An 18,690-nucleotide genomic window follows, 5' to 3' on the forward strand; every position below is an offset into this window, starting at 1 on the left:
TTTTCCCCTTTTCTCTTTTGAGATTTTTATTTCTATCTAGGACTGATCCATGAATAAATACTGATTCCATTAAAAATGACAGATAAAAAGATAAAAAGACCAGTACTCAAATCTTAAGAGTAATTTAGATGAGTGCTATATGAATATGAATATGAAAAGTAAAACTTATAAATTCTACTTTTGTGTATCCTTAGATTTGCTTGGAAAGTATAGTTCGAAATAGAAGTTCTTAAAATGTGTTAATTCTGAGAGTTAACGGGCTAATGTTTTTCTGTCTTTAGTCAAGTGACTACATGGTTAAACATAATTAAACAGAAGAGGCAACAAAGTACAACCCCTCAACATTATCCCATAACCCAATTTTAGGTCTGGGGTTGTAGCTCAGGGGCACCGCACCTGCCTGGCAAGCACAAGGTCCTGAGTTTGATTCCTGGTACCTGGAAAAAAATATATTGTATAGCCATAGCCCAATTTTAATTTGACATTATATTTGCAAGTATTTTATGCTCTGTTTTTCAACTTATTAGTCACTACTATGGGCATGTGCACTGATGGTCATAAACTTTTTTTTTTGTTAAATTCTTTTATTGGTACATTTTAGGTATACAACACAATTACATTTCTCATTGGGAATTGTACCTTTACATAATGCATCTTGCTTCTTATTTTTTCCCCATTCCTAGTCCTCCCTTCACCCCCTCCACCCTTCCCTATTTACAAAGACTTTGTTTCCATTTTTTCCATTTCTCATCATTTTTCCTTTCCCTTCTTTCCTTTCCCCTGCCTCTCCCACTACCCCTACCCTTTTGGACCTTTTCTTCCTATTTTCCATTATCAATTATTCATTCTAATCATTGGTACATTTTAGGTATACAATATAATGACATTCATCATTGGAAATTTGCACCTTTACGTAGTCTCTCTTGGTTCTTATTTTTCACCCTTGCCCAGCCCTCCCTTCAACCCCTCCATTCCTCCCTATTTACAAAGATTTTGTTCCTATTTTTCCATTTTCCCATATTAATCCCATTCCCTTCTATCCTTTCCCCTAGCCCTCCCACTTCCTTCCCCTTTGCCCCTTTTCTTCCTATTTCACATTACCTATTATACATTTTAGTCCTCATTTACACTTTCAGTTTCTCATACCAGAGAAACTATTACCTCAATGTGCATCCACTTAGCTATAAATGTCTCTAATTTCTCATTTTTTAGGTCATAAACTTTTAATGTACAACATATCTCTGAACCGTTATTTGTTTGAGAAACTTCAGTCGATTAGGTTTTCTCATTGCAAAATCAGAAATAGCAGCATTTGCCTATATTAAATGGAATAAAGCATGGAATTAAATAAATTGGAGTAAAGTAGTTAAAGTTCATGAGCTTGAGAATCTTCAAGCAGTTACATAAAGGCAAAAACAATTACTGTGTACTTTTTGAGGGTAGTACCTGGTTTAAAATTTAGTAACTGAGCCTTTCTGCCGTGGCTCACCAAAGCTACCTACAAATCAGATGTAGAAGGCTTTGGTGCTTTGTTTTTTTGGTACCAGGAATCAAACTCAGGTCCTTTCGCTTGCAAGGCAGGCGATGGAACCACTGAGCTAAATCCCAGGCCCCTAGCTTTGGTGTTTAAATGTTAAAAAAATTACAGCAGACAGTTATATAAATACAGTTTTATAACAGGAATAAAAAGCAGTTTAATAAGGCCACATCCATTTCTTATTTGATTGCTAGGTATTTAAAAGAAGTTTTCAGTTATGAGCTATGCTGCAGAGAAAGCACTATTATCTAAATATATACTGTTAAAAAAGGAATTGCTTGTTTAACTCAGCCAGTACTTTCTGTACAGCAGTGTAAAATTTGTGCAAGTTAAAACCATGCTGTGCAGGAAGATAAAATTGAGTAGAGTTAGACTGCAGGCTTGAAGCTGGTTTTCAGGTTTTCTTTTTCACCAGAAATATGCTCAGGCTTGAATACGCTCAGGCCTTTTTGAACAGTCCATGAAAGGTGACAGGGATATTAACCTCCACTTCAGCCCTGGCCACTTCACTCAGGTCCTTGGCATTCAGAATCAGGAGAGAGGCGGGCTTCTGTCCGGTCCCAGGGCTCACCACCACACTCAGAACCACCCCTGTTCATCACACGGAAACAAGGAAGGGCGAAATCTAAATGAGTGCTGGCCTGTAGATGAAATGAATTATACTGGCCAATATAGAAAACCACGTGACTTGGCTTCTTGATGACTCTTCTACCCCTTGGCCATGTGACCCCCTGAAAAGTCTTTTGGAGTCTTCTCCTCTGGGCTCCAGGCTCCAGGGAGGGAAGGACCCTCTGTCTTTCTCACCCCACGAGGATTCTGGTCTGCAGGACTAGAGCACAGCCGGTACTCACTAAACGCATACCGAATGCACAGATCTGCGTCCTTGTCTGTGACAGGCCCATAACTCTCGCTCCTCCTACTGCACAAAGTTGCTATGATCAAGGGAAGATGTATATTCAAAGACTTCCAAAGCACCATGGCCTATTATATGACAATTTCCAAGATCTATCGGGAAACTTCTTTCCAAAAAAAAGAAATGAGAACAAACCTTTTGCACTTTTGCTGAATAAACTGCATGCATGAAATGGCTCCACAGTTGTTTATCTCTCTTCTCTGTGGCTGCTCATCTTGTGTTTCAGAGAGTGTGCTCTATCGCTCTGTCTTAGCCGCTTAAAGATTAGCTGGGGTCCTTGTCCCCTGAGTGGCTCTGGGTTATAGACTATAGCCCTGGATCGCTTTGTAGCCCCAGCTTACTAAAAGAACCAGCCAAAACTAGAGCCACAGAGCTGCCCTCTCATTCTCTTTATCTTCTAGAACCCTCTGTTTCCCTTCTTAGAACTCTATCCTTTTCCAGAAATATATCTTAATCAGGAAAGGCCAACACCTAGTGTTCGTGCTGCCATGTTTCTTTCTCCTTCTCGTCATCCAGAGCAGACACTGAGGCTCGCTCATGACACCAGAGGGTGCTTTGACATTTTTCCCACTGGAAATTAACAAGGCCTCATCACAAGAGGAAACTTATTTCCAAATAAGTTTAACTTACTCAGTGCCATCCATTTATCGAATTGTTTTTTTTTTTTTTTTAACATTGGGGAATAATCAGCCTAACTGCCCCCTTGTGGAACACACAGAATTCCAGCCGTAACAGAGTGTGCAGACATAGTCGTTATGATCCTTACCATCATCTTCTTCCAAGGCGTCTGGGTGGGACACAAAGATGGGCTCTGATGGGTAGGAATCTGGCTCCTGCCACACCCAGGTTTCTTTAGTTTTGACATTCAGCTTACAGAGCTGCTTGAAAGAAAGGCAAAGCAACGGATCCATCAGTCAGTATCAGTCTCACTCGACTCTCCTATGAACCAAAGCACTGACCCAATATTCCTAAGTGGATTGATTACCCTGTCTGGAACAAAGTGATTCAAGCCAAGTCCGTATGCGAATGTGTAAGGTCTCCCGCTGTACTTCCGGTAATTGATTTGAGGAAACTCAAATGCTACAAATGAGAGCACACGGTTAGGAAATCGCAGCCAATCTCTGGGAGTAGAACACGTTTCCTTCCCAGGGGTTTTCTCTGGATCATCTTACCTTGGCGAGGCCCTGAGAAGAGGACCTCAGGTTCTAGCCAGATCGTCTCATCGCTGCACAGGGTGGCAGTGGCTGTTGTGTTGGGCAGCGTGACTAAGTTCTTGCCTGTGTCAGCCTGAGGTTGAGGGTAACAGAAACCTCAGTGAGCAGCCAGAAGTGCAGACCTCCCAGGTTAGGAGGTTTCTTTCTTTGGTCACTGTGCAGGAGGAGGAGTCCAGGAGTCCAGGAGACTGTAGGCCAGGGAGCCCTGGGTGCCTGACACCATGCCAGTCATTCTCCTGGCTCACGGGACATCACCCACGTCCTCACTGTGCTCATCTGCAAGCTGAGACTGTCCTCAAAGGAAAGTTGGGGCTCTGAGGAGAGACCTTTGCAAATGACAGGTAATTAACAGGTAAAGCTACAGATAAAGATTTTCTCTGGAACAACAAATGTTTCGACTGCCTGAGGGGTAAAAGAGTGTCTGTCTCTTTTACAGTTAGGAAATATTTTGGTTTTGTTGGAAAAGGCTGATGCAATTATGTTGTCAAAAAATTACATAGAAAAACCATTGGATCAGATGTTTTTAAAGACCTTTTCTCAACACATGCATGGGCGTGCCTACAGAGACACACACAACTCAAACTTTCAGATTGTCCTATGAAAACAGAGGACGCCATGAGTTTTTTCGAAGAACATACAGTATCGATTTATTAATACTTTATCAAATACTTGATTATAATGTTTTTATTCTGGACTCTGTTTTAGGCATTTGGAATATTTCAAAGGGTAAAGTCCCTGTCCTCATGAAGCTTGCATTGCACTTCAAGAAGTTTAATAATAAGTATACTGAGTAGGGCATAGTGGCAGCACACATGAAATCCCAGCACTCTGGGAGGCTAAGAAGGGAGGACTGTAAATTCCTGCCCAGGCTGGGAAATTTAGAGACCCTGTCTCTAAAGAAAAATTTAAAAGGGCTGGGAATGTCACTTAGTGAGAAAGCCTTGGATTCAATGCCTAGTACCCCCACCACACACACACATAGATAACACACACACACACACACACACACACACACACACACCCAGAGATAATAAGGTGTGTAATATACCATGAATGTGGGGAGAAAAATCAAGCAGAGGATAAATGGATTGAAATTTTATCAGGTGGTTTGTGTGGACCTCTTTGTAAAAGTGACATTTGAGAGAAAACCCTGAAAAGAGGGGGAATGAATCAAAGCACCCAAGCAGAAAGAACAAGGAGTGCAAGGCCGGAGGAAGGAAGATGCTGGAGAAACATCAAAGAGACCCGTGGGCGACCACCCAGCACGGGGAGCAGAAAAGGAGAGTGGGAGAGAGCTCCTGGGGCCAGGCTGGGTGGGTGGGCACCCCGTCAGGGTGAGGACCTGGGTGACAGGAGGCCTTGGGAGAGCTCTCAGCAGGGGAGGGCAGCACTGTCATCATTAAAAGAATCACTGTTAACCAGAGCGAAGACTAGCAGCTCTGCTGAGTCCTCCCTTGCAGTGGGGAGGCTGCAAAGGTAGAGTCAGTGGAACCAGCTTGTCCTACAGTGATTGAGGCCAAGGAAAACAACATTTGGCCAGGCTGAGGGCACTGGAGGACCATGGGAGGGATTGTGAAGAGCATTTCCTGAAGGACAGGAGGGAAAGCAGGGGAGAAATCAAGCATAGCACCACTGGGTCTGACCTGAACAATTACCAGCCGGTGTTGGGCAGGGGGTGTAGCTCAGGGGCAGAGCTCTTCCTAGTGTGGTGAGACCCCAATTCCATCCCCACCACCATCATTGTCCCCCAAAAGATGAGGATTGCTACAGAAGGGGTAAGCTTTTGGGGTGGGGAAAGATGAGAAACTCAAATCTCTTATGAAGCTCAAAACATCTACTGGCTTTCCAATGGAGGTGTAGAGTTGATAGCAGGTTATAAAGACTAGAGTTTAAGGAAAAGTGGAAAAATAAATGGAGGGTATTTTAAAACATTAGTCCTGGAAAGGGAATGAGGACGTAAATGAACAATAGGGGAAGCAAGAGCTGAGTTCTGGTGTCCTCCAACCGGAGGAGGCCTTTGGCAAAGCTGGATGGGGCCAAAGAAAGCAGAGAAGGATTTGGCAGGAGCCTGATGTGAGCAATCCACTGAGAAAGGCAGGGCAGGGATGATGCAGGAGGGGGAGGGTGGGAGGGATGGGGTCTGGATGGGAAGAGGATAATTCAGTATCTGAGTGCAGATGCTGGTGGGCGGCAGCTGTGGCGGCAGGAGTCTGCAGTTGTTTCTGGTTTCCTTCATTTGTTGAAGAGGAATAGGAAGCGTAGTCATCCTCCGCATCTGAGGGTGGTGGCGGGAGGTGGGAGGTGTTAAAGTTTGAAGACAGGAGGGTGGGGAATGCTTAACTAGCAAAGCGAGACAGCAAGTGAAGTCGGGAAATGGGACAGCGAGTTTTGTGGTCACACATTTAAAATTGGAACAACACTCAATGTGATTTCTGACTCGGAAGTACCAACACAGGGTGGGTGGGCCATGGAGCTTAACTAGGGTTGTGGTTTTGACAAGGGAGTTTGCTAAAGTAGCAAAGAGGCAAAAGAAAGGAAGACCCACACAAAGGGGGATCATGATTATCACTGACGTGGGGTTTTGAGGGGGTGTTTCTTGCTTTGTCGTGCTAGGCATTGAACCCTGAGTGCCGGACAAGCGCGCTGCCACTGAGCTACACCTGACAGTGGCCATCATTACTGAGCACTGAAATCACCAAGAATCCGGGGACAGGAGTAGAGCTGGGAGGAGAGAGAGGCTGAGCAGAGAGGGAGCGAGTGGTGGTGACAGACGGCAGCCGTGTGGAGGGAGGTGCACAGAGAGGGCCAGGATTAGCTGAGATGATACCACGGAGGCGGGGCGGGGGGGGGGTTAAGGGCAAATGGAGGAAAAATCAGGTGGAAGCAGTAAGAAAGGAACAATGACCTCCGCAGCAAGAAAGGAACAATGACCTCCGCACCAACGCCAGGCCCAGAGGGCAAGGGCTGAACCCTTGCGCAGAAGACGAGCCTCCTCCCCGGAAACGGCGGTGCAGAGCCCAGTGTCCTCCACAGCAAGTCAGATTTTGGTTAAAGAACAAGGAGGGAACGTATTGAGGTAAGGAGATAGGGGATTTTTCTGGCAATGAACTAAGAACTGAGAGTAAACAGGGGAAGATTTTCAGGGTAGGAAGAAACAGGAAGCCGGGAGCAAGCCAAAGCAGATTTTGCAAAATGCGTTCTCAGGACACCTAGTGGTGGCACGGGGAAGAACTGTGTGCATGTTTACACTTTCACCTACGTTCACGTAGGGCGTGCAGATGTTTATGTCAATTTTAAATTGGATTATTTTACTATTTTATCTTGTTATTTTATTATTAAATTTGGTTTTAATACAAGAAATCTGTAACATTATCATTGTTTTCCTCAAAAAGCCTAGATCTTTGCTTTTACTTCCTTTTTTGGGGGTTTGAAACAGATGCATTTAGCCTTTGACATGGTGATCTCTCCTCTGATAGATTCTACTGATAGATCCGCACATACATGGAATAAACATATGCACAAAGTTGTTTCTTGTGACATCGTTTGTAATTAGCCAAAGATCAGAAACAATTCTACTAACCAGCAGTGAGGGCTTTGTTGAATAAATACAGTATGCTCACAAAAAGAATACTTCACCCCTGAAAAAAGCAGTATATACTGTATAAAATAGTTTTTACTGAAAAATACTTAGTATATATCGTTAAATGAAAAAAAGCAATGCATAAAATCTTGCTGTGGCTATAGAAAATTGATAGTGGATATGGAAAGTTATAAGAGAATGAGAAATAAAGATTATGTAATTGTATATACGTATGTGTTGGTATTTTATTATATTTGCATAAACAATGACATATAAGCTAAAGTTGCACATAGGGAATTAGAAGGCGGGGTGGAATGGGCTGCATGGACATAGCCCACTCCTTTGGAAATGGCCAAATCTACTGCTGGTCCTTTGTCTTCACCCTTTCCCTCCTGACCACAGTTATAGCACAGCTGACCCCTTAAAATAAGTCTCCAACCTATTTTTCTAGTCCCTCTGGCCAATACTCATCTCCCTAATGCTCCTAATGAACCAGCCTCAAAGACTCCTTGCATTTCCACTTCAGATGTTGCTTTTTAAACTTCTCCTTGCCTTTATAAGAGCTCTTCCAGGGGCTGGGGGTTTAGCTCACTGTTTCCGCCACCTGCCTCACAAGCGCAAGGTCCCAAGTTCAATCCCTGGTACCAAAAACAACAACAACAACAACAAAAATAAAATAAAAGCTCTTGCGCCTCTGGGTAGAGCCTGATCTCAACCTCCTCTCCCTTTCTAATTCTTCAGAGGGCTTACAAGCTTGCTTAGGAGCTGTAGTTTCTGGTTCTAAGTTAGCTTCATTTTCCACTACATCAGATTAAAACCTTTGGTTCAATGTTGTATGTTCCACGTAGCTGCCTCAGGCCTTTTTGTGCGGCTGGGGAGCATACAGACCTAACAGAGAGTGTCCTGTTGGTTTTCAGTAAATCGGAAAATACCACTAGAGGACAAATGCATTAATAGCATTAGGTGGCTGCAGGGAAGTTTAACCTTTCGCTTGGAAGGTTTGGTCACTGTGCTAACAAGAGAAAAGACATACAGATTCCATATATATTTATACGTGAAAACTGTGGCGTTTTTTTGTTTTGTTTTGTTTTGACCGGCATTTCTATCGCACTGGACATCCTCGATGATATTCTTATTATTCTGAAAGGACAGTCACTGCGTACAAGCAAGAAAAGGTACAAATAAAGAGACGACTGTGTTGGGGCCAGGAAAGCAAAACCCCAAACCGTGCCACTCTGGAGTTCAAACTGAGAGTCCCCGGAGAAGCCAGTGCGCGAAGGGCTCTCCCCCAAGCTGTCTGCTCTCCCTCAAGACCAGACCCACCCAGGAGCCGCACGGCCCTTCCATCTCACCGCAACTCCACCGCCCAAGGAAGACTGCGTTTCTATTGCAGAGGGAGATCGGGCCCAAACAGCACGGCCGGCCGGAGACCCCAGGACTTCATTTCAGGCTATTGTTTATTCTTCAGCCTCATCACCTTCCCGAAAATCACTTCTCCTCCGCGCCAGTGCCTACAGCACCCCACCTGCACCCCGATGGGACTATTCAAGTCCCACGTGGCTTCTCTTCGAGAGCCGTGCTTTCCAAAGCTCTCGTGTACATGCACGCATTAATACATCTGTGTGTCTCTTCTCTTGCTAGCCTGCTGGCGATTTCAGTCACTTGCAGAGAAACTCTGACTTTCCTACACCGCTGAATGCTATAAATGCTTTTTGCCCTCTAGGGTATTTTCAGGTTATTTGCAGGGGGCTTTTGCTAAGTTACATCATTTTTCTGAGGTCTAGCTTCCTCATTTGTAAGATGAGAGAAGTTTAGTTTATTTTTAAAGTTCCTTCCAGCTCTGAAATTTTGAGACTTTATATAAAAACATGAAGCAAGAGAACAATTCCTGAGAAAGAAAAAACATTCTCGTTCTATCTGAAGCCTGTGTAGCAAGAGGTTACCTTGTCAATATTCAGAGGAAGTACGTATCTCCTAACTTCAGGTTGAGGAGCTTTGCTGGCATTTTTTTTCACCTCTTCCCAGTTCTCACGTAAATTGGCTAAATATAAGTAATTATAAACAAATTCAAATCTGCAGAAACAGGAAACCAAGCATGAACACAATTACACATAATGTTAGGGACATGATTCATGACTTTTAAAATCATGTGTTCTTTATTCCACAATCCAGACTGTATATTAGAGTTATTTCCTACGGCTCATGCTGGACAAAAAAAATAAAGAAACCAGCCTCATGGGTGTATTTAAACAACAGCAGCCTTAGATACTTTCTGTTCTGCATTTCTGTCACCACTGTTTGTGTCTGTAGGAGCTATTTCTTTTTTTTTTTTTTAGTGACTCGGCTAGTCTGAAAAACACATACTTCTTTCTCCCAGTCCCAGAGTGAGTAGTGTTCTAGACCCCCTAGAGATCTCAGAGGATTAAATGAAGTTTAAGTTCACTTCTCAGGCCACAGAATCTTTTACTTTCAAGTCTGGTTCATGGACCCAGTTGATTTTCAATCATTCGCCATAGTTTGGACGCTCAGTGTGTGTTTTTGATTACCTATACTCCTACTGCTTTTCTGATTACATTTTTTAACTCTTGCTTTTTTAGATGCAATTCAGTTCAATATTGAGGGCAACCTCTCAATAGAAGGCTCCTAATTTCCAGAAGCAGCTGGAGATGGGACTCTTACCACACTGTTCCTTCTTACCCTTTCCAGCAGCAGAGATCTACAATCAGGAACTCAGAGTCTTCATAGGTGTTGATATGATGGAAGAGGTTGAAAGGAGAGGTTCTGTATTTATTATTGAGGTACTTTCTTCTTTTTTTGTCAGCGACATGAAGCCAAACCTTTAAAAATAAAATATTTCGATGCATTTACAAGGGAGACAACTTCAAAATCGCAAACTCAACAAACCCATCTGACTTACCCCCATGGTTTCATTGGACTCAAAGCAGTCCATGTAGTTGGCCCCCCACAGACTCCAGGAGGACAGGAACTTGAACAGGTTGATTTTCACTGGTGTCTCCACAAAAACGATATAGTTGGGAGTCAGACCAAAGCTGTTCAGAAGCACAAATGGGCTGGTAAATGGAAGGAGGTGATTCTCAAAATACAAAGAAACATGTATAATGAAAGGATGCTTAGTTATATGAATCAACAGTGCCTATGTGAAGTTAATTATGTTTAAATGTAGATTTCTGCAAGGAAGTGTCATGATCAGGAGTGGTATTAGAGGGAGGCAAAGCAGATCTTTAAACTCCAGTTTTCCGGGTGATTCACAGCAGGCCTCCTAGTTACCTGTGCACGTAAGATGGCTTGAACCGGTCACTGCAGGGGAACTGTACAATGATCTCTGCCTTGCCTATTGGATCTTCCTTGTCTGAAATAAAGAGGTTTTAAAAGGCTTTGAGGGGCCTCTCACTTTTTAAATACAAGCAAGGAAGTACATTTTCAGATATCTGTATTTTCATTTTCTTGGCCACTGGCCTATCTTAGCAAAATTTCATACAAAGCTGCAATCACCTAGAAAAATCCAAATAACAGCAGCTTTGGAAAAGGGCACTCCAGCAAGAGTGTTGTGGAATACTGGGGCTGCATCTTGCAACAGATGGAGAGGGGTTTCAAGTCAGAAGAGTAAGGCAAGACTCCAGCATGTCAGAGGCCTTTGTACAGGCTCCTAAGATGCCCCAAAGCATGGGAGAGGTGAGTCTATGTCAACTGCCATCTACAACAATTCTTACGCACATTAAAGCTCATTCACTCCTAAGTCAGTGGTCCTCAAACCTTGGTGTGCATCAGAAAACCACATGAATAATGTTCTAAAATACTGATTGTGGCACCCGCTCCCAGAAAGTCTCATCCAGTCAGCTTGAGATTTCTATTTAAATGGCTTCCTAGTGATGCTGGTCATCCAGGTACTAAACTTCAAGAACCACAGTAAACATTACTTGAACAAAAATCCATACGAAATCAAATAATCCCATCACATCAAAATGGTTTTTCAAGGACCTGGCAGCGAATGTAAGATGAATGGAGAATTCTTGACCATTGTCCATTCTGTTTTGATATATTTTTTTCTAGATTTGTTTATAGACTTGTTTGTTGTCTGGGGAATTAAACTCAGAGTAGCACACTTTCATATATACATATATGTTTGCTGTTAGGCATGTTTACTTAATTTTGCTTGGCACATGAATAAGTGCTCAATAAATATTTGTTGGATTTGAATCTAAGTCATATACGATCAAATCCACATTACACTAGATCATGAAACATTGTAGAATTGAACTTGCCCACTTTCTTTCTGTATTTTCAAATGGTCCTCTCATGCTGTGGTGCCCTGGGGCTCTAGTCCTCCGGCAGGCAGGAATGAGTCCACTGTTACAGTCTAAGAGTATTTTAACTACCTGGATAATACTTTCATCTGGCATCTGTATTTCCAGTGAACTTTTCCATTATTTGGATGCTTTATACATGTATTCAGCAGAGGAAGGATTAGTACACTCACCTGCTTGCAGCGCAGGGATCTTGATAATATTATAGGCAATGGAAAAATTTTTCCCAAAGCAATTACCAATGTTATAAACGGTCCCATCGTTTTCTATGTGGGGGTGAGCGGTGGCTCCATTGACCGAGACATAGTCGCAAAGATCAACCTGTGGAGGGACAGCGAAGGCCATCGATGTTTAGAGAAAGACGGTCACACCTGTCCTGGGTCTGAGCCCACCACTGCCCCTTGCACTTTCATGTAAGTCCATGTTGTCTTTCTTTCCATCTCTCTAGATCCTGCCCCCTTTCAGGTTTGCCCGAAGCCCACCTTCTACACTGAGCTGTCCCTGACCCCGTGGTGACTCCACAGGTGTCTGAAGTCTGGGACCCCATGACTGTGCTCTTCATTGGCTGAGTGCCCTGGTCAGCTTCTTTTCTCATGTACAAGTTGAACTCAAACTATTATACACTTGAGTCATGGGATTTCTTTTTATTGTACTATTTTGAGTTGCATGAGATTGTCGGCGAATAATCATTTTAGATGTAGAAAGGCGACAGCTTGCCATGGGACAGCCTAGATAGCAACCCAGTGTCTTGCACATGGCAGTGTGTATTTGGGACTGAAGGGGAACTCAGGATTCCTTTTATTGCCCTCTACCAGGAGACCTGGAAAAGCTCAAGGCACTGTGGGTTTTTTGCAATGATTGAGGATCTGACTGGTGTTTAGTGCACGGGATCAGGGACCCCAGACCTCTGCAATGTGTGCAGCAGCCTCTACAGTGTGTCTCATGCCTCCACTGAGAAGTACTGTGCATCTCATCAGAAGCATTATTCTTGGTTTTCATGGACACAGCCTTCATTTCCCCTCTCTACCACCCGTCATGTTACCCATTCCATTTGGATATACTTTCTCTACATTCCCTGAAGTTGTACTTTTCTTTTCTTTTTTTTTTTTGAGGTACTGGGGGATTGAACACAGGACCTTGAGCTTGCAAGGCAGGGGCAGTGCACTGAGCTAAATCCCTGGCCCTATACTTGCCTTTAAATTCCAGCTCAAATGCAGGCTTTTGAAACTTCCCTTATCTACCCAATCCTTATTCCCAGCTACTGTTAGAATTTACCTTTTCCTGGTACTTTCTCAGAAGGTTTTCCTTCTGGTAAAAGACTCATCAAATTCCTTGTCCTATTATAGTTAAGCTGTGTACCTGTTTAATTTTCCTTTTTCCCTGTATACCTGTATAATGTAGATATTGTTTCCTAAAGATAAGGACAATGCCTTGCAAGTAGGTGTCAGTAAATACTGGTCGAAATTGAAATTGTGGGCTTATTTTAAATAACATTGCATTGAGATTCCCTAAGTTCTCACCAAAATTTGTCACTTACTAATGTAACTGATGTTTTATTCTATGGTATTTCATTTAAGATGTAGCTTTATTTCTAATAAGAAATGTCCACAAGAAGGATAAATTGTTGTAACGTATTTGCCTAGAATCATGAACAGCAGAATTTTCGACATCAATAGCTAGAAGTTTTAAAATACTCTATATGTACGAGGTCCATAATAGGCTATAAAAGCCCTGAAGGTTAGTGACCATGTTCTCTTTGTCATTGATAAATTCCTTACATCTGGCAGAAGTTCTGGTGCTGGAAAGCACTCAGTATGTGAATGAATGAACAAATGAATGAATGAATATATTGGCCATTTTATAATGTTTTCCTGAAATCCATGTAAATGTTTAAAATTTCATACATGAAGAAATGAAGTCTTCTTTGTTGCATAGTTCACAGTTGCCAACAAAGCAAGAATCTGAAACTTACTCTGGTTCTCATGTTCTTTCCATCAAATCGCACAGTTGATTCGGGTCTAAGTCCCCAATTCACAATTCCTGAGCAGTGTCACCTGAGCACAGTCTCCTACCTGCTTGATTGTCTCCAAGGTCTCTGGATTAATCCTGGTAATGAAGTTAGTCTCTGTGCAGGCATAGTAATCTTCCCCCACTGGGTAGACATTTACAAGGGCATTGTCCGTAACCTCCACTCCTCGAAAGTAAGAAAAAAACCTACAGAAGCAAACAAAGTTTTCTGTTCAAAAACTTTCAAGCTATTAGAAAAAAAGAGATGATGTAAAATGTCTTTAGTAACATGCAGTTTGGTTTCAGTGACCTGGAAAATATATTCTTGCAGGGATCTGGGTAAGCGTAGGTACCGAATTCAGTTATGACAATTCTTTTCTCAGTCATGGCACGGACGTAAGCATCAGTGCGGATGAACCTGAAAGACACGAGACAGAGAAAACTTTCAATGACTGCAGCCACCACTGCAGTCCAGGGGGTGCATGCCATGGTCATTTAACCAGCACATGGAGAATGAAGAGTGGCTGATGGGGGAAGATGCAATGTGCCTGAGCTTAAATTTAGTTTTCTATGTCTTGCAGTGACAGGAAATTGAGGTGCAGTGAAGAGACTGGCATATGTGGGCAAGCTGGGTTAAAACTCACATTGGACAGAGTTGGATAAAGTGAACTTTCTATTTCACACCATGCAGCCAGACTGGCAGTTCACATAAGACCTCTAACTCCCTGGAGCCCGTGACTTGTCAACCTATGTAGTGGGGAAACATAGAATGTGTTGTGCCTAATTATATTCCTTTCAGTACCTCCCTATTCTTGTGTTTTCCTTCAATCTTAACATTTACTTTGCTAGCCTTGAAATCTAGGTATTCTTGACTTCAATCTCGTGGGCTAGCAGATCTGCTGAAACGTATCCCAGACTTGCTGGTGGATGTGCCTAGGATTTCTCATGTGGAGAGACAATTGAAATTGGAGTTTGCACTTTTATGAAGGGGAATGAAGTCTTTAGAAGACATATGAAAGCTTTAGCTGAACTCCAAAATTTGCTCCCATAGCTAAATTTTTGTTTGGCACGATCTGTTGTTCTTCTCTCACAGTTCAAATTATCCTGTCAAGTCTGCATTTATTCTTCCTTTTGATCTCTCTTCAAAATCTCTGAAATTTGTAGTGATCCACAAAGCCACTAACAGGCCTGAATATTGAAACAGGAGACAAAGCATGCATTGTGGCATTCTGGGGGCTTCCTGGGGTGCTGGCTTAGGCCTTCAAGCCTTTTAGTGATAACCTTTTATTTTAGGAGAACTTCTTTTTCTGGTAGCCTTATGACATACGTGGTCCTCCCCTCCTTTATGGCACCTCTCTTTCCTTCCCGGTCCTTTCTGATTATAAAATGGGAAAGAAATCTAGATAGCTGGTGGTCTAATAAAACAACACCATAACAACTTTTGTTACTACTCAGTGCTTTCCATGTCCTGGACACTGGGTCCTTGTTTAATCCTTGTAATGAACACATCACGTAGATTCTGTTATTCTTCCCACTTTGTGGTGACAGTCCCCAGAATTAGAGGATAGCATCTTGCCAGAGGTCACCAAGTGAGGCCAGCAGTGTGTGGTGGATACAGGATTTCAAGCCAGGAAGCTGGACCCCAGGATCCTGGTTCTTAGCTTCTTCATTAACTCACTGGGCTCTCAGATGTCTAAGCAGACACACTGGCCCCATAGACTGTGAGAAAGAAGGGTTCAGGGATCTCATCCAGGGCTCAGGAGCTAAAAGGCGCAAGGGAAGGGAGCTGGGCTGGGCCTCATTCTGGGTAAGAGTGGAACGGGTGGACCCTTACCGTCTGTAGTAGGTGACATGGCCTTCTTTGAAGTCAAACTTGTGCAGAAGAGCTTGCCCATCAAACAGATGGTAGAAAGGCTCAGACTCTACTTCGAAGAGTCCTGGTCCACACCGGAGGAGGCTGCCAGTGAGCCAGAGGGGGACCCTGCCTGAGACGAAGTGACACAGAGGACACGGTTTCATATCCCTGTCCTGGGCTGGGCTCCTTCCTCACAAGCTGGACTAGCAATGGGTTGGGCAGCCTGTTCTATAAAAAGCCTGCAGTGACTTTCACTCCTGGCTCTCACCCCGAACAGCAAGCATCCAAAAGACATCTGCTGCTGGAATCTCCTGTCACTAGGAGCCCAGGGTTGGGAAATGTGGCAATGCTCTAGAGTCTGGATAATGGGTTCGAAGGAGCGAGGACAAAGCACCTGTGGTGAATGGGATGCTCCACCTAAGTGCCTTCCTCAGATGTCAATCCATATGCCCTCTTGCTAACTCAGTCTTAACGTTTTTTGATGTACTTTGGTTGGTTGAAGGATAGAGGGATGGATTAGAAGAAGGGATCAAGGCATTTTTTTTTTTTTTTTGGTACTGGGGATCAAACTTGGGACCTTGTGCTTGCGAGGCAGGCACCAGAACCACTGAGCTAAATCCCTGGCCCCGGATCAAGGCATTTTTAAAAGATGTGTCTACAGAAGAAGCCATTTTAATAAAAGACCGAAAACATCACCATTTTAAAATCTAGAGCTTCACCCTCAGAGGGTGTGAATCACTGTGCAGTCGAAAGCCAACCTGCTGCAGCAGTGGGTGCACAGGCAGGCTGGGTGTCAAGACCCGCAACTGGCTCAGGTGTCAAGTGTAGGCTGGGCCTCGTTCTCTCATTTACAGAACAAGGAGTAACCGGGGTGGTCCTCACAGACTCTTGGTGTTCACTGTGAGGTTTGCTCAACCCCTACTGGATATATATTTTTTTGGAACCAGGGATTGAACTCTGGTCCTTCTGCTTGCAAGGCAGGCAGTGGAACCACTGAGCTAAATCCCCAGCCCATGGATATATTTTTTAAACAAAATGGATTGTTTCCTGTAGGTCAGTTGCAGCAGCTACTGGATATAGGATAAAAACTTGAAGGTGTGGGTTAATGAAAAGCTCAATGTTTTCCATTCTGATTAGGAACACCTAGATTGCTAGCATCAGAATCTAGTAGTTGAGAATCTAGATGAGAATGGTTGAGAAAGAGCATTCGCTTCTTCCTTCTATTTTACAAAGCAGGAGACCGGGAGGACAGAGACCTGCCCAGGCACTGTCTCTTCTCATCACACCACTCGAGATCGAGGGAGGGGTCTGGCTGCTGATGGCGGCTGCACTAGGGTGGCGATAGTAATCATGACTACTGTCTACTGGTCACTTTGCGTCTAGTATTGGGTGAGTCATTCTTTTCGCAGTACCTCATTTAATCTTCACAACATTCCCATGAAGGAAATTAGTTTTGGGGGGAAGGGTAGGTTATTGAGGTTCAGAAAGTTTAAGGAATTTATGGATTCATAGATGGTGTAATAAAAGGACGGGGACTATGCGCATGTCTACCTACGGAACCAACGCTTTACCAGTTTAATGGGCTCAAAAAGAAGCACCCTTGCATGTATTATTCCCAGAAACTTGTCACCATGCCCTCCTTATGCAGACCCAGGGGAAAGACATTTGTAACATTCACTGTCAGGCTCTGAGCAGGGCGCTGCTGGTCTGCGGATGACAAAGACATAGTCCTTTGGTAAGGAGTCCCAGGTAGGTGGTGTTTACCTGCCCTGCAGCAGGAAGGGAAGGTAAATGAGAAGAAATGGGTTTCTGGTAGAAAAGCCCGGAACCTCCAGATTCTGCTCTCTGTAGCCCAGAGATGAACCGAGAGATGACAACAAGTACAAACAGACAGCGACCCAGCAGAAAGGAAGACGGCCTGGCTTCCGGAAGCGCGAGACCCACCTGTCACATGAGCTGTGAGTGGCGAGGACAGTTCCTCCACAGTTTCGAACAGTTTCTTGTATCCACTAGCGGGGTGCTCAACTCTGAAATGGGGTTATGAGGAAGAAGGCCATGGTGATTCTCAGAGATGGGCAGAGGACCAGGGGCTGAGCTCCGGAGAGCAGGCGCCAGCGGCTGAGCCAAGGCACCGCTGCCAGCCTGGCCTCAGCCAGAAAGCACCCAGGCTGGGGCAGAGGTGTGGCCAGCACGGGGGAGGGGCCGGCTCCGTCCCTGCCTGTCCCGGGCAGTGGTCTCTCCCCTACCATCTGCGGTCACAGCGGACTTAGGCCGACCCTCTTCTCCTTTCCCTTATTTCTGGGGACAAATCGAGCAATCTTGCTGCTAGGAGAGGAGACCCATTCCTCCGGCTCCTACAGATTGGGAGACAGTAGCATTTAGGGCCGGGTACTGTCATTCTTTGTTACCAGCCATGCTATTCCCTCTTGTCTTCCATCATCCCATTTCTCTACTAATCCCCGAAAGCTACAGTACTTCTTAAAAATAGATCAGGAGTTTCAGGTTCTGCATATTTTGCCCTTCTAACTTTCTTTCTTTCTTCTTTATTTATTTAGATACAGGGTCTCGCTATGTGGTTCAGGATGGCCTTGAACTCACTATGTAGTCCAGGCCAGCCTTGTATTTGCGGCAATCCTCCTGCCTCAGTCTCCAAAGTGCTGCAGTTACAGATGTGCACCGCCATAGCCACTGCCATGTTTTGCTTATTTCTTCCATTTTATAATTTCTTGGAGTGGGAGCTCTGATCACCCTTCCTAATTCAAATAGCTACTTTCATTAAGAACTTCTACGCCACACACCATGAAATGAACTTTGCGTGGCCTTAGCTAACGCATCGGGGTGAATACTGTCATCACCCCACTGTATACATGGACAATACTTTACAAAGTGGTTTTCCCAGCTAGGAAATGACCAGGCAAGAATGGAGCGGGAGGGCCTGACAGCCCCGTGCCCAGGACTGCTCCGAAGTTCCATCCGAGCCACACAGCCCTGCGGTCCTTTAGGCCTCCGTTCTATTCACTGCCTTCAGTATGGAGAGAAATTCCTCCGTGCAGACCCCAGGGTCTTCTTAAACCGCCGAGGCTCAGGCCTTCTGTTGGGGAGCCTTCTGCTGGGTCCGTCTGACGGAGGCCTTGGACCACCCGCAGCGCTTACCGGAGAGACATCCTTGGAGAGGAGGGAGTGCGGGCAGCAGCTCGGCTGGGCGGGCAGCGGGTCCTCAGCCGGGCTTTTGTGGCCTTCCCGGTCCGCCCTGCACGGA

The 18,690-nt window shown here is 44.3% G+C and overlaps 1 protein-coding gene across 2 annotated transcripts; it reads right to left on the reverse strand.

The window, feature by feature from the left end:
* Nucleotides 1-1,668: 1,668 nt before the first annotated feature.
* Rpe65 (retinoid isomerohydrolase RPE65) lies at nt 1,669-18,690 on the reverse strand. Of its 2 annotated transcripts, XM_004841579.3 has the most exons (14): nt 18,585-18,690; nt 17,376-17,458; nt 15,411-15,561; nt 13,887-13,994; nt 13,642-13,783; nt 11,743-11,890; nt 10,533-10,614; nt 10,162-10,294; nt 9,942-10,081; nt 9,188-9,317; nt 3,623-3,737; nt 3,436-3,530; nt 3,217-3,328; nt 1,669-2,128 (listed from the first exon to the last, which is right to left on the reverse strand). In XM_004841579.3, the coding sequence occupies exons 1-14, from the start codon at nt 18,593-18,595 to the stop codon at nt 1,977-1,979; spliced, it is 1,602 nt and encodes a 533-aa protein (XP_004841636.2). In that variant the 5' UTR covers nt 18,596-18,690; the 3' UTR covers nt 1,669-1,976. The 2 variants fall into 2 exon arrangements, with proteins under 2 accessions (XP_004841636.2, XP_087069025.1); XM_087212899.1 differs by lacking the exon at nt 15,411-15,561 and having other exon boundaries at nt 1,809-2,128; nt 18,585-18,615.

This window comes from Heterocephalus glaber, unplaced genomic scaffold, assembly GCF_053883595.1.
Source record: "Heterocephalus glaber isolate CG9 unplaced genomic scaffold, H.glaber_assembly_v1.0 deba00001442, whole genome shotgun sequence".
Classification (NCBI taxonomy): Eukaryota; Metazoa; Chordata; class Mammalia; order Rodentia; family Bathyergidae; genus Heterocephalus; species Heterocephalus glaber.